The following is a 13,880-nucleotide window of genomic DNA, read 5'->3' as shown; positions in this document are numbered from 1 at the left end:
CATACAACAATAGTTTAGTTATATATTATAGACTTATAGAAAGAAACCTTCTAAAAATGTTAACATGTATTACTGGCATGCCAAACCTTAAATCAGAGTGAATAAATGAAGACTCGGCACACCACTTCTGAAAGGTTGCCAACCCCTGTATTAGTGCAAGACATGACCAGAGGAGTTAGTTTCTCAGGCATTTATAAGAATATAAAAATGGCCACATTGGGTCAAACCAAAGACCCATCTAGCTCAGTATCCTGTCTGCCAACAGTAGCCAGTGCCAAGTGCCCCAGAGGGAATGAAAAGAATAGGTAATCATCAAGTGATCCACCCCTGTCGCTCATTCCCAGCTTCTGGCAAACAGAAACTAGGGACACCAACCCTGCCCATCCTGGCTAATAGCCATTGATAGACCTATCCTCCATTAATTTATCTAGTTCTTTTTTGAACTCTGTTATCACAACATCCTCTGGCAAGAGTTACACAGGTTGACTGTGCGCGATGTGAAGAAATATTTTTATTTGTTTTAAACCTGCTACCTATTAATTTAATTTGGTGACCCTTAGTCCTTGTGTTATGAAAACTAGTAAACAAGACTTTCTTATCTACTTTCTCTACACCAGTCATGATTTTATAGACTTCAATCATATCTCCCCTTAGCTGTCTCTTTTCCCTGCTGAGAAGTCCCAGTTTTATTAATCTCTCCTCATACGGAAGCCGTTCCATACCCCTAATCATTTTTGTTGCCCTTTTCTCAACCGTTTCCAATTCTAGTATATCTTTTTTGAAATGAGGTGACCGTATCTGCATACAGTATTCAAGATGTGGGCGTACCATGGAATTATATGAGAAAGGGAAGGCTGGAATTAGGAAAATACTAAGATCATATGGAAAAATACAAGAAAACATGAAACGGTCCAACACAGAAAAATGACATTAAGGTCTGGTTCTGCAAAGGTGGTACAGTATTGCAAAACATCCATATGGCTTTCCAAAATTTAGGGTATGTTTTTAGTAATTGCATTAAAATTCTATGACATTCCCCAAAATTTACAACTAAACTACACAATGCTAATTACAAGATATCCTAATAAGAGATGTAGAAACTCCTGAGCCATTGCTTTCTGCTGGGTGGTAAATTCACTTGCCGCACAAGAAAATCATGGGCAGCGTTTTTACAACATGGAGGGGGAAAAAAAACAAACAGTTCAGTCAAACTTCTTTAGGGACAGTAAGTTGCCTTTTATGTATGAGTGGCCTGAAAGTGACTAATTTAAAAGTTAGGCAAAAAGGTAATTCAGAGATAGAGTTGCATCATCATCTCTGAATTTCCCTAGGTTTGTCAGTTACTTAACCTTTGTTTGCCATTTATTTAAAGCTAATTATTAGTTAATGTCTAATTTTGAAAAAGTCAAAACCTTGAAGGGAAGGGGGAGAGGAAAAAACAGCTATTCTATTGAAAAGCTATACTGGAAATTCAACGTATAAAGAAACTCTGTCCACTATAAATGAACAAATTAAGATTAAAAAGTGATTGCCTTAACATTCCTGGTAAAGGCTGCCGCAGCTGACTCATTCTCTTAAAATTTTCCATACTGTGTGGAAGTCTACGGTTGATTAATCAACAGGCTTGTTTGCTAAAAAGCCGACGTGAATGAGGGCTTTCATGCAAGAACTAAACAAGTTGCTGTGAAAAGTAGTCTGTAGTATATTGACAAATTATTTCTCACAGTAAAGCTTTGAATGCTTTGATGTTTCTTAAGAGCTTTGACAAACTTCCTCCTACAAAAGCACATGCTTAATTCTGTGTCACAGAAGTTCCATGAGTTATCTGTATTGTGTACAATCAAAAGTTCCACCAACTAACCTTCAGAAACAACCATGCCAAGGGACTCTGTTATACAGTTATTCCCTTCATCTAGTTACAATTTTTAGCATGGACTAAACCCCTCCATTCTGTAACTGGATCAGGTACAAAAGATCAAGCTTTGGACTTCCTTAGTGAAGTCACTGAAGGCCTTGCAATGAGGATAGGTGTCATCCATGTGACAAATTTTAATGTTTTAACAGGCTCAGACAGCGATTTGTAGTGTAGGCAGGTTCAACTGTTCAAAATACTTCCTGAATACTAAAATTAAATCTACCACCTGTCGTTTCTGATGCAGCAATTGAAGTCCAACCTAATGTCTTCTAGAACTCGACTAAGACAGAGCATGTGTTTCCCAGGCACAGATACTTACATCAACGGCATTTTTGTGTCAAGAATGGCTACAAAATCAGACACTTTACACTTAATTCTAAATCTACATCACAGAAACCTAATACATTTTATATGGTTAGCTCAGAAAAGTTGTAATGTTTGTAAATATCAGAACTGATCAAATAGAAAAGGTTGATTCTACTAATTAAGTATGAGGGCAGTGTGACAGGTAATGCGAAGAAAAAATAATGGGCTTAAATTGCCACAAAATTTCAACATCTTAATTTAAGTGACTTGTGATCTGCCCGAGAAGCAAAAAGGTTGTTAAAACTTTCTCTTTCGTTCGCAAAACATAGACCAGCTCTTTTGGGATGATTTTCAATTTAACGTGTCAATCAAAAGAGGCGCATTAGCCTCTTCAGCTGCACCTGATCATCCTCTGAACATTAAAATAAACTTATCTTTACAGTAGCTTAAATTAGTCACCTTTGTAGCATCACATGACAGACTGAATAATGAACAGGGTGTGGAAATGAATAGGCAATCTGCAGTTTTATAATAACAGGATTTCAAAGTTCTCAATATTTCTAAAACCCATAGCTGAATACTCAAATGAATCCTTTTCCTACCTCATTTCTTTTCTTTCCTATCTCTCTCCTTTTTTCTTCAATCTAATAGAAAGTCTGGCTACACCAGCCAAGACTGTATATTTTGCAACATTAATGTAAGTCTGCGACCAGAACAGCAGCTAAATGCAATATCTTAACCAGACCAGTGTTGGTAAAACTTTGCCAGGTCTCAGAGTGGTAGTTAAGAACATGTGCAGTGCCTGTGTTTTTCCAACAGCAAGGCTGCAAGTGAAAGTAACACCAGGGACAGAAATTTAATTTTATGTCTTTGCTGTTTTTCTCTTTCCCCTTCTGTTTGGGTCTGTCATTTTTCTCCTAGGAAATGGGATCGGACTTCAGGAACCACATCGCCATTTCATCTCAACTAACTTCTCTTTTCCCCAAAAAGGACAGCCACTACCATCTTCAATACCGTGGAACAAAAGGATGTCATTAAAATGAGAACTCTGTTTAATACCTTGCATTTTAAATGCTTTAACTGTTTTTTCTTTTCCTGTATCTTTAATAAAAGGTTTAAAAGATTTTAAATGGTACATTTGCCATGTTACCAAACAGAATGAAGTCACTATGTACCAAATGCCGAGCCTTGTTTAAAACGCTTTAATTTTGGAAAGCTACAGGGTCATGTAATAGCTTTAACCTGTGCCCATTTTTTCCTTCTAAGTTAAATACAACATCTTCTGACAACATCTTAAGAAGAATTTTGCAAATTCTGTACACAGACACAAAAGCTGTGCTTTGGAATTGGATATTGATAGCACAATGACAAGAAATGCAATTAAAATATTAAAAATACTGATTTCTGATTCCTTATTTTTGGAGTATTATTCTGTGACCTTAACTTTATTATGTTGCTCTGACATTCATTAAAATACTTTACTCAAAAACCATAAGAACTTTAACACCAACACTGGCTTCCATCATAAATTCCTGTCTTGGTTCAGTTAGCTATTCCAGGTATTTAAATTCACCATTGAATCTTGTAGCAAATACCACCTGGTAACCACACACTTTATAAAAAAAAAAAAAAAAAAAAGTCTCTAAAAAGAAATACCTCCACTAAAGAGAACTGTTCCTGTGTCACTGCTACCTAGAAACATAGGAGCATTGACAGAGAAATTTACAGTCCAATCAGTTTATCTTTGCTGCTTTTACGAGAGGCAAAGTCGCAAGCAGGACAGATTTTACTTGTGAAGCATGCTTTCAGTAGAACAGAGGTTGGGGGAGAGCACTAAGAAAAGTTACTCACCTACAAGCATAGTAGCTAAGGAAGTTCTGTGTGAAAAGCATCATCATCAATATAATTCTTTGAAGAGCTCAAGAAAGAGGCAGGCTCAAATGATGGGAAGGAACAAGGGAAGAGAGAAAGTGTAGAGGCAGCACATTCAAATTCAAAATTGAGATTGGTCTCAATATCAAGAAGGGTTGAGACCACTGTGCAGACAACTGCAATCCTGCAGAAATCCACTCCTGGTACTGACCAGACATAAAACAGATGGTCCACTAGCAACACACTAGCAGTGTCTTACTGCAACATACACCATTTTACTAACCACTCTTCATACTACCCACGCCCTGAGCTCTCACCATAGGGGGGAGTGAACCATTCACCAGGTACTCTTCCTTACTTCATTTTATTCTTGTCCCCAAATCACTGTTGCTAATCAGAACCCTGTGGACAGTAGTGAAACCAATGGGGATTACATTAGTTTAACTCTGCTGCTGGAGAGAACCACGAACAGAAGAAGACAGATCCTTTCAGTGCCACAAGATTGGAGAAAGTAGAGTAGTAGACACAGTGTACTGGCAGCAGAGAGGGGGAAGAAGAATAGTCTAGTGGATCCCACAACCACTGCTTCTATGCAAACTTATTTAAGAGCATTAAGATTTCCAGATAACAAATCAATTAAAACTGTTCACTCATATGCAGTATTAAAAAAAATAAGAACATTAGCAAGAAAGGTGAATGATAATCAAGTTTTGTGTAAAGCACATGCTGTGTATTACATCTAAAAACACTGACGAACCTGTGACCTTCATTTATTAAAGTTTGTGCTATTCAAGATAGACAATATCAGCTCAAGTTGTTAAATTTAATGAATTCCAAAAAACAATGTAACAGCAGGAAGTTTCTGCAGACAGGAACTGAAGAGCAATCAACATAAAAACTGAGATGTTTACATGCAAAGATGAAGTACAAACTCAGGTTTTAACCATTCCTGATAACTTCTAAAATTACTTTGGTGCGAATATTTTGTTTAGTGCACTTAAAAAGGCAAGAAACTTCTTAACCATCTTTTAAACATCCATATTCTCTAAACAATGATTACAGCAATTTCTCAGTCAGTCTTATCACTTGATCTACTATCACTTCCTCTTATAAAAACCATCTTAACCATTTCCTTTAACCGCAGTACCACATATTGACTAGTAATGCCTAGTAATTTGAATTTCCAATTCTCCTCTTCAATAGTTAAAGGGAGTTTCAAAACTAAAAACACTAAGATTCTTTTCTCCTGCAGAGTTCTCTGAAAATTCAGCAAGTTTCAGCTTAGTTTCAGACACAGTTTCCTCTTTGAGGAGAGGTTTGCAGTCACAAAGAGCTCAGGGCATGTGCACTTCAAGCCCAAGATTCATGGGAAACTCTAGGCCCAACCTTATGGAAGCCCAACTCCTCAGCTCTGAGCAGGAAGCCCCTCTCCTCACTCAGACACCATGTTGCCATTCAGTTATCACAGTGATGAATGCTAATTAAAAAAAAAAAAACATGTAGAAAAACAAGCAGCTACATGAACTCCCACATATTTCTATCTGGGACTCTACAGTAACTCCTCACTCAAAGTCATTCCGCTTAACATTGTTACTTTGCTGATCAGTTAGGGAACATACTCATTTAAAGTTGTGCAATGCTCCACTCTTACTTTGTTTGGCTGCCTGCTTTCTCCACAGCTGGCAGCCTCCCTACATCTCCCCCACCCCACCCCACCCCCACGCCTCCCGCCCGCCAGCAGACCCCACGGATCAGCACCTTCCCCCTCCTCTCCCTGCCCGCGGCAAACAGCTGGCTTGAGGTATTTTGGAGGCGGGGGGGGGGAGGAGCAAGGACTCGGCACACAGGGTCCCCCTCCCTCCCTTGCTTCCTGAATGCCGCAAGCCAGCTGATTGCCCCGGGCAAGAGGCGACAGTGGGGGAGCCTGAGCCAAGTCCTCGCTCCTCCCCGCTCTCTCCTGCCTCCTAAATGCCGCAAGGCAGCTGACTGCCCTGGGAAGGGGGAGGAGCAAGGACTCGATGTGCATCCTCCCTCCCTCCCAAACGCAGCAATCAGCTGGCTTGCAGCATTTAGAAGGGAGGGGAGGAGCCAGGATGCAGCGTGCTAAGTAAAAGGAGCAGGGAGAAGAGGCAAGTTAAGGGTGGAGGCTTGGGGGAAGGGGTGGAGTGGGCAGGCTGAGGGTTGAGCCCCCGACCCCTGGTGCTTGCAGAGAAGGGCAAGCTGCCCTGGAACCTAACCCCCCCCCCCCCGTTTACATTAATTCTTATGGGGAAATTGGATTCGCTTAACATCGTTTCACTTAAAGTCTCATTTTTCAGGAACATAACTACAATGTTAAGTGAGGAGTTACTGTACCAACTTTGCAGTGGAGTACGCAACACAGAGCTGAACTACCTACATACTCCTAAACTATCTAATGTTTGAACATGGGATATCTGCAGGCATGACGGGAGTCCTGTCCTCCCTAAAGGTGCATCAACACTGGGAATTTTGGACACAATGGACAGTTAAGCACTTTTACCATCATGTTATCTGGAGCAGATGCAACTTTAGAGCCTTGAAGGGCGAGCATCTTATCCCCAAAAGGGCCAAGCAGACCCAGTCCCAGTGAGTCACTGTTGGTGACTAAAGCCAGACCTACCCTTAACACTATTGCCTGCATAGATATTATTTTCAGGATGAATTTTTTTTTAATAAGACAACACATGTATATGGGCAAAAGCCTTAACACAGACAGTTATAATAGTGCAAAAAAAAAAAAAAAAAGTGCTTTTACCTGTATAATGTATTTCACTCACCAAACCAGCATAAAATATACTGTTAAAAGATTATTGCCAATATAACTGTCTACACTAGGAGGGTTTTGCCAGTATACCTACACCTGCAAGCTTTTAGACTTCTATGAAGTGTAGATAAGAAAGATTTAATAAGTATCTTGAAGTCATTTTCCCTGAACACAAGGTTTCTCTGTTTTACTATAACTTTATATTGTTATATTTATACTGCTATTAAATTGAAACATCAGAGAGAATACCCTGGTCACTTCCCAATATACAAAACTGTAAGCTAAGAGCACCTTTATATAGATATAGGTGGTCTTAGCTTAGAGTTTTGTATATTGAGAAGTGACCAGGGTGTTCTCTCTGATGTTTCAAGTGAAAATCTGCTCCCAAATTGACAAACTAAATAAGTCCTAAATAAGCATGTCCAACACAGCCTGTTTGCACCAGTTTAGCTAAATCAGTAACAAAAAACAAAAAAAAACCCACAGCTTCAGTAAAACTGATAGTATCACATTACAAAACTATTAGAAAGCTACTGTGGCACATTAAAATTTAACAACGTACACAATATAACTTCTGAAGTAAAAATGCTTTCTATAATGTAGAAGCTATCTGACAAGAAGTGTGTTGCAGCTCATAGTTTAACCAGGAATCACTCAGTTCAGTCACTCAGTACTTGTTAAATCCTTCAGGGTGATTCTCTTTTCATGTATCAAACCCGAAGTATTTTTTAAATAATGAGTGCAAAATCTGAGTGTGCAGAATTACAAACTCATAGAATAGCTTGGGAAATGTAAGGTCTCAATCCTGCACACATTTGCACATCCTCAAAATATAAAGACTAAATCAAATGAAATGCAAACTATGCCTTCTAGAATACACTAATTAGATAAAGCAGAATAAAATAGGAGTCGTAGTAAAATCTTAGTTAAACAAAATTCACCCTTTCAACTGGATTCATTAGAAACCTCAAGTTCTACCTAGTGTCAGTATGTCATTGTTGAAGAAATTAAGCTAACAACAAATTTAGAATATGTCAACAAGAACTCAATGCAACTAATAGCTGACTAAAAATGGTCACTAACCAGTCGATAAACACAAAAAACCTTGCTTCAAAACTAAACAAGGCAGAACTAAATTTGAGAAACCTTTCCGAAGAGGGAGTGGCGATTTTTCCCTACATGATAAATCACAACGTATGGTTACTTCCTGCACCTCTGAACCATTTTCCTTGATCAAAAACACTATTTTCTTTCCTTTATTTTTCTAATAAAAGTAAAACCAACGTGGAGACTAGCTGTTACTAGTCTTTTAGCACCAACGAGAACTCAAAACATCTGTTACAACTGAAACCAGCAGCAATCTTTCTAAGCAACCACCTGACCTGCCTCAAACTTGTTGAGATCAAAGTGTATTACTTTTAATGAGCCCTTTTCTCTTAGGTAGCCGGGAACCTTTGGCAGGTTGAGCTGGGAAGCTGACCCATACTCTCCCTGGTGTCATGACTCACAAGCAAAAAAAACCTGAGGGGAAATGCCTGCTTTACACCCTGTTGGGCTCTTCCCAACTAGTGCCGTGGTCAGACGGGAAACAATCATTTCATTTCAGGGTGCGGGCGGCTCGCTGCCCGCTTCCCTTGGGATTGTGGGTGGTCTCCCAAACCTGGCCCCCCTTTGCACCTCCTGGGGGAGAAACACCCACTCCTGGACTCCACAGTTCTGTCCGATCGGCCTCCATCCTGGCGGCGGCCCCGGGGAGCGGAGGGGTCCCTCCACGCGGTGATCTCACCCCAGTGCCGAGGCCGACGCAAGACGGGAAGTTTTCCCATCACGACCCCGCTTCCCTCACAGGAAGCCCAGACTCCGCAGCCCCCGCCCAGCGCCGCAGCCGCGGGCCGAGCCTGTGCGGGGACCGGAGCTCTCGCCGCTCAGGAAAGCTCCATTGGGGAGCGGCTGCGCCCCGGGCCCCGCAGCTAGGCCGCGGCGGAGCCGCCAAGGTCCCGCTGCAGGAGCAACGGCGGCCAAATCAGGCGCAGGAGGGAGGCGGCGGGGGCCGCCAGGGCCCAGGAATGATCGCGGCGGCCGTCATTCCGCCCGCCCGCCCGCCCGGCTCCCCGCCGCGGGGCCCCCGCACCTTCTTGATGTTGTAGAGCCGGGTGAGCATGCCGATGCCCCGGTCGTTGAGGATGGTCAGCTTCTCCGCCAGCTTCTGCTGACTGGGCTGCAGCACCGAGCGCGACATCCTGCTGCTACCGCCGCCGCCCCGCGCTCCCGGCCCAGGCTCCGCCGCCACCTCCCTGCCAAGCTTCGCTCACAGCGCCTCCATCGCCCGCCGGCCCCCGCGCTACCCCTCCGCCCGGCCTCGCTCGCAGGCTCCGCTAGGCGTGGTGGCGGCGGCAGTTCTGCCCGCTGCCCACCGCCAGGCCGGGCTCTGCCTCCGCATCACATGACGCGCCTCTCTCTGCCGCCCCCAGTGGCCATCACGGGGAGACGCGGCCGCCTGGACAGGGCGAGATTGGCTGGTCTTGCTTGGCCGGAGTCCTGCTCCGTGGTCCGCGTGCAGCCCAGCGCTTGACAGGCCCGATTAACTTTTTGTGGGCCAGGCTTCAAACATATCTGTGGGCCCCCATGGGGAATGATTATAAAATACAGGAGAGCTACACAGTAGGAGTTATCTTTGACACAGCACACCCTGCACAGGTTTTATTTACAGGTTTAAATTGCAGATGAAGGTGGCTGCCATTAGGGTACCAGCAATGGTAGCCATAGGGCAAAAAAAATACTCACTTGTGCACATAAAATCAGGGGCGGCTCCAGGTCCCAGCACGCCAAGCCTTTGGCGGCATGCCTGCAGACAGTCCGCTGGTCCCGCGGTTCCAGTGGACCTCCCACAGGTGTGCCTGCGGAAGGTCCGCTGGTCCTGCGGCTTTGGTGGCACGCCTGCGGGAGGTCCACCGGAGCCGTGGGACCGGTGACCGGCAGAGCACCCCCACTGGCATGCCACCGTGCTTGGGGCGGCGAAATGTCTAGAGCCGCCCCTCCATAAAATAAATTGCTAATCCTTCCCTTCAGGCCAGTGTTGCCCACAGGGATTGAAATTAGGAAAGGGAGGTGTTCAAAAATACTGGGAGGAGGAGGGAAGACCAAAGAGAGGTGAGACTATTAGGGTGAAGGGGACTGTATGGTACCCTAATAAAAACTGAAAAATGTTTCATGACCATTTTATTACATTTAATTTATGTTTTTAAATCATCACACAAATTAAAGCTGGCTACACAAGCCTACTATGAAGCACTCTATCTACATCCTTCTTGGTTTCTTGTTATAATTTTGCACAATGCTGTTAATGAACTTCTCAAATCCAGTGCATTCATTTTTGGTGGCTCCTCATCTGTCTGGTACTTCCAGGCCTTCATGATAGGCTCATGATTGTGCAGAAGGTAACTTCTTTCAGAACCCAAAATTCTATTCAATGAGGAAGAAGAATGCTCAACTGTAGCTGTTGTGAGTGGGACTAGAAAGAGGTGAATTCCTACTTCTTTCATCCCAGGAAACAGCACAAAAATTGGGTCTAACCACTAGTGAGGATAAAGAAGTTGAAGTCAAATCTTAATTTGTTCATCGTATGGTATTCCAGTTTGTGTTCAAATTCTCTATTTTGTCCTGATCACATAGCAGCCCCATTGCTGATAATTAAGGTGATCAGACAGCAAATGTGAAAAATCAAGATGGTGGTGGAGGGTAATAGGAGCCTATATAAGAAAAATCAAAAATTGGGACTGTCCATATAAAATTGGGACATTTGGTCACCCTACTAGTAATGCCTCACTCCGCTCAACTTGGCATTTTATAAAACAGCCATCTGTAAAAGCGATGTAGAGATTGATAGAATCCAGAAGTTGCTGTTGTAAAGAATCAAGTCTGTGTACTTTACTTTTTCAGCTGGCTTAACAAACACTTCTTGTTCTCTTCATTTAAGGAGTCAATATAAGTGCCCTAAATAGTCAACTTCTGAAGTCTTTGCTTCTTCCAGTACATTTTCAATTAATATCTCTCTGATTGATCCAAGTGTAGCTTCCATTGCTGGACAGAGATCTACTACTGTTGTAGCAGATGCCCGAATGGCATTGTTTAATGACCCAAGTGGTTTCAACAGTAGACTTACAAGAGATAATGGTGATTGTCTTCTCTGAACTTAGTGGCAAAAGTAGTCCAACAGCCTCACTACTTAGATCCATGCCATCTCGGTAGATACCTTCCAAAGCCAATAATAATGGTTGTTGTAATTTTAAGACTACAGCCAAGGATCGCTCATGAGAAAGCCGTCGGGTTTTCCCAAGTTGGACTAATTTGAACTTCAGTCCCAGTTAGGGTGACCACACAGCAAGTTTGAAAAATCGGGACGGGGATTGGGGGGTAATAGGAGCCTATATAAGAAAAAGACCCAAAAATCAGGACTGTCCCTATAAAATCAGAACATCTCGTCACCCTAGTCCCAGTGTACCTTCTATATTTTACAAGATGTTCAGTCCTTTTGGACTCTTGCTGAAAAAAGAGTATAATGAAGACATTAAATGTAGAGCTTTTTAAATCTCTTTTGAAGATTCTGTAGCTCATACTCGTGCTAGTTGGAGTGGATGGCCTCTGCAGTGTGTATAAGAGAGTTTACAGTTACACTTTTCTCTGATAAAATCCTGTACTCCACTATGTCTTCCAGAGAAGTTTCCAGCTCCATCACATGCACAAACAGCCATCTCTTTGGAATCCAATTGACAAACATTTAACTCTTCTAAGACATCGGTTGTCAGAGATGCAGCTGATCTGTCTTCTATAAACTGAACATCTAGAAATTCATCTACTGGCCTACCACTGACCTCAAGATAATGTACGCAGTGACTTAATACTAGACACTTATTTACATTGGTTCATTCATCAGCCATATATGCACATTTTCTGAATGTGGTGAGAGAGTTCTTCACTTTTTCAACTGCTGAGTCTTTCACTGTTGCACTGCCTGCTTCTAAGCCGTCAGTTGAGTGTCTTGCAGAAAAATAGTGAGTATTTGCTGATCTTGGTCTGAACCAGGGGCCAACTTCAGGATTAACAAATGATAATGCACTTCACATTGGCCTCCAATTTGTAGTGTGTGGTATCTCTTGCTTAAAGAGAAAGTATGATGTGACAGCCATGTTTGTTTGAATAAACTGTCTTGTATCTCCAGCATTTTTAACAGCCTCATTAAGTACTTCTAAAATTGGCTTTGACAATGACTGGCTTATAAGGCTTTCTGCATGTCAGTGCAGTCCAGAGGATTGGTGTTTTGCAGCCTTTTCACATAGTTCGTCAGCATTGGCTTTGCTGATCAGTCTGGCAAACCACGTTCCTCCACTTTTACTATATAAATCCATGATATGCTCTAGGGTGACCAGATGAGAGACATGAAATATTGGGACATGGGGAGGGCAGGGGGTAGGGGGTTGCTGCTGCCAGAGCATAGGAAAAATTGGTGGGGACTGAGCACCCACCAGCAGCTCCCCGCCCCGCCCTCCACCATACCAGCTCACCTCCACCTCCCCTGAGCAGGCTGCCGTGTCCTGCTTCTCCCCCCTCCCTCCCAGCGCTTGCATCGTCATACAGCTGATTCACGCAAGCCTTGGAGGGAGCGTGGGGGAGGAATGTGGCATGCTTGGGGAACAGGCAGGACCAGAGCTGGGATTTGGGGAGGGATCCAGTGAGGCAGGGAGGGGGCAAAGTCGGGGTAGGGCCAAGGCTGAGTTGTGGGCACGAGCCCCCTCCACCTGTGTGCGGAGTGCAAAGTATTGGGACAATTCGCGTCCCGACTGAACATCGGTCAGGACGCGGGACAAACAAGTAAATATCGGGTCAGTCCCGATAAAATCAGGACATCTGGTCACCCTAGACATGCTCACATCTTGAATACTGCAAGCAGTTCTAGTCACCCCATCTCAAAAAAGACATATTGGAGCTGGAAAAGGTACAGAGAAAGGCAACTAAAATGATTAGGGATATGGAACAGCTTCCATATGAGGAGAGATTAAAAAGACTGGGACTTTACAGCTTGGAAAAGAGAGGACTAAGATGGGATATGATAGAGGTCTATACAATCTTAATTGATATGGAAAAAGTGAGTAAGCTCCTTCAAATAACACAAGAACTAGGGTTCACCCAATGAAATTAATAGGCAGCAACAAAACAAACAAAAGGAAGTACTTCTTCACACAACACACACTCAACCTGTAGAACTGTTTGCCAGGGGATGTTGTGAAGGCCAAAACAATAACAGGGTTCAAAAAAGAACTCGATAAGTTCATGGAGGATATGTCCATCAATGGCTATTAGCCAGGGTGGGCAGGTATTCAACGCCATACTCTGAGAGCCTTTGCTTGCCAGAAAGTGGGAGTGGACGACAGGGGATGGATCACTTGATAATTGCCCTTTTCTGTTAATTCTCTTTGAATCACCTGGCATTGGCCCAGGGCTGCCCAGAGGAACAAAAGGAAATGTGTTTAAGAAAGAATAAAGATTCAAACAAAAAAAAACAGTGTGAGAAATGGGAACAAATGGTTACATATAAAACAAAATCATAACATGCATTCTCGAGTTTGAACTTAATTAGCAAGTTCTCCTCCTATCCAGAGAATTCTATCGCACACAAAGTTCTTTCAGCCAAGTCTGGCTGAGATCCCATTTTCATGAAGGAAGCCCACTGTCAGTTTACTTCCTAGGTAAAGGATGCCAGGAAGTCTGCAGAATTTTAAAGTATTGTGTGCAGAATTTTTAATTTTTTTGGTTCAAAATTCCCCCCAGGAGCAAATGCAATATGATCCACCATAGAGGTAGGTGCATGGAGGAGTTTGTCTCAAGACATGCTATCTTCGAGTGACCTTTTTTTGACTACATACCTATAAAATATATTTTTGTGTGTGTGCATGTGTGTGTATACACTGTGATAGACCCAGGCGAGTTGGGAACAGCAGAGCAGTA

The 13,880-nt window shown here is 42.9% G+C and overlaps 1 protein-coding gene across 4 annotated transcripts in view; it reads right to left on the bottom strand.

Moving 5' to 3' along the window:
* The window catches only part of NCKAP1 (NCK associated protein 1), a 114,275-nt gene extending 105,060 nt beyond the window's left edge, over window positions 1-9,215 (bottom strand). For 2 of the 4 annotated variants that reach the window (XM_032783789.2, XM_032783791.2), the window contains exon 1: window positions 9,010-9,191. In XM_032783789.2, coding sequence (XP_032639680.1) covers window positions 9,010-9,117 — 108 coding nt within the window. In that variant the 5' untranslated portion in view covers window positions 9,118-9,191. Of the gene's footprint in view, window positions 1-9,009 lie in introns of all 4 variants that reach the window. The other 2 variants (XM_032783792.2, XM_032783790.2) reach the window with 2 other exon arrangements.
* Window positions 9,216-13,880: the final 4,665 nt, after the last annotated feature.

The sequence above is a fragment of the Chelonoidis abingdonii genome, chromosome 10 (genome assembly GCF_003597395.2).
Source record: "Chelonoidis abingdonii isolate Lonesome George chromosome 10, CheloAbing_2.0, whole genome shotgun sequence".
In the NCBI taxonomy this organism is placed as follows: Eukaryota; Metazoa; Chordata; order Testudines; family Testudinidae; genus Chelonoidis; species Chelonoidis abingdonii.
The sequence above is the reverse complement of the archived record's forward strand: the minus strand, read 5'-3'. Positions and strand labels throughout refer to the sequence as shown.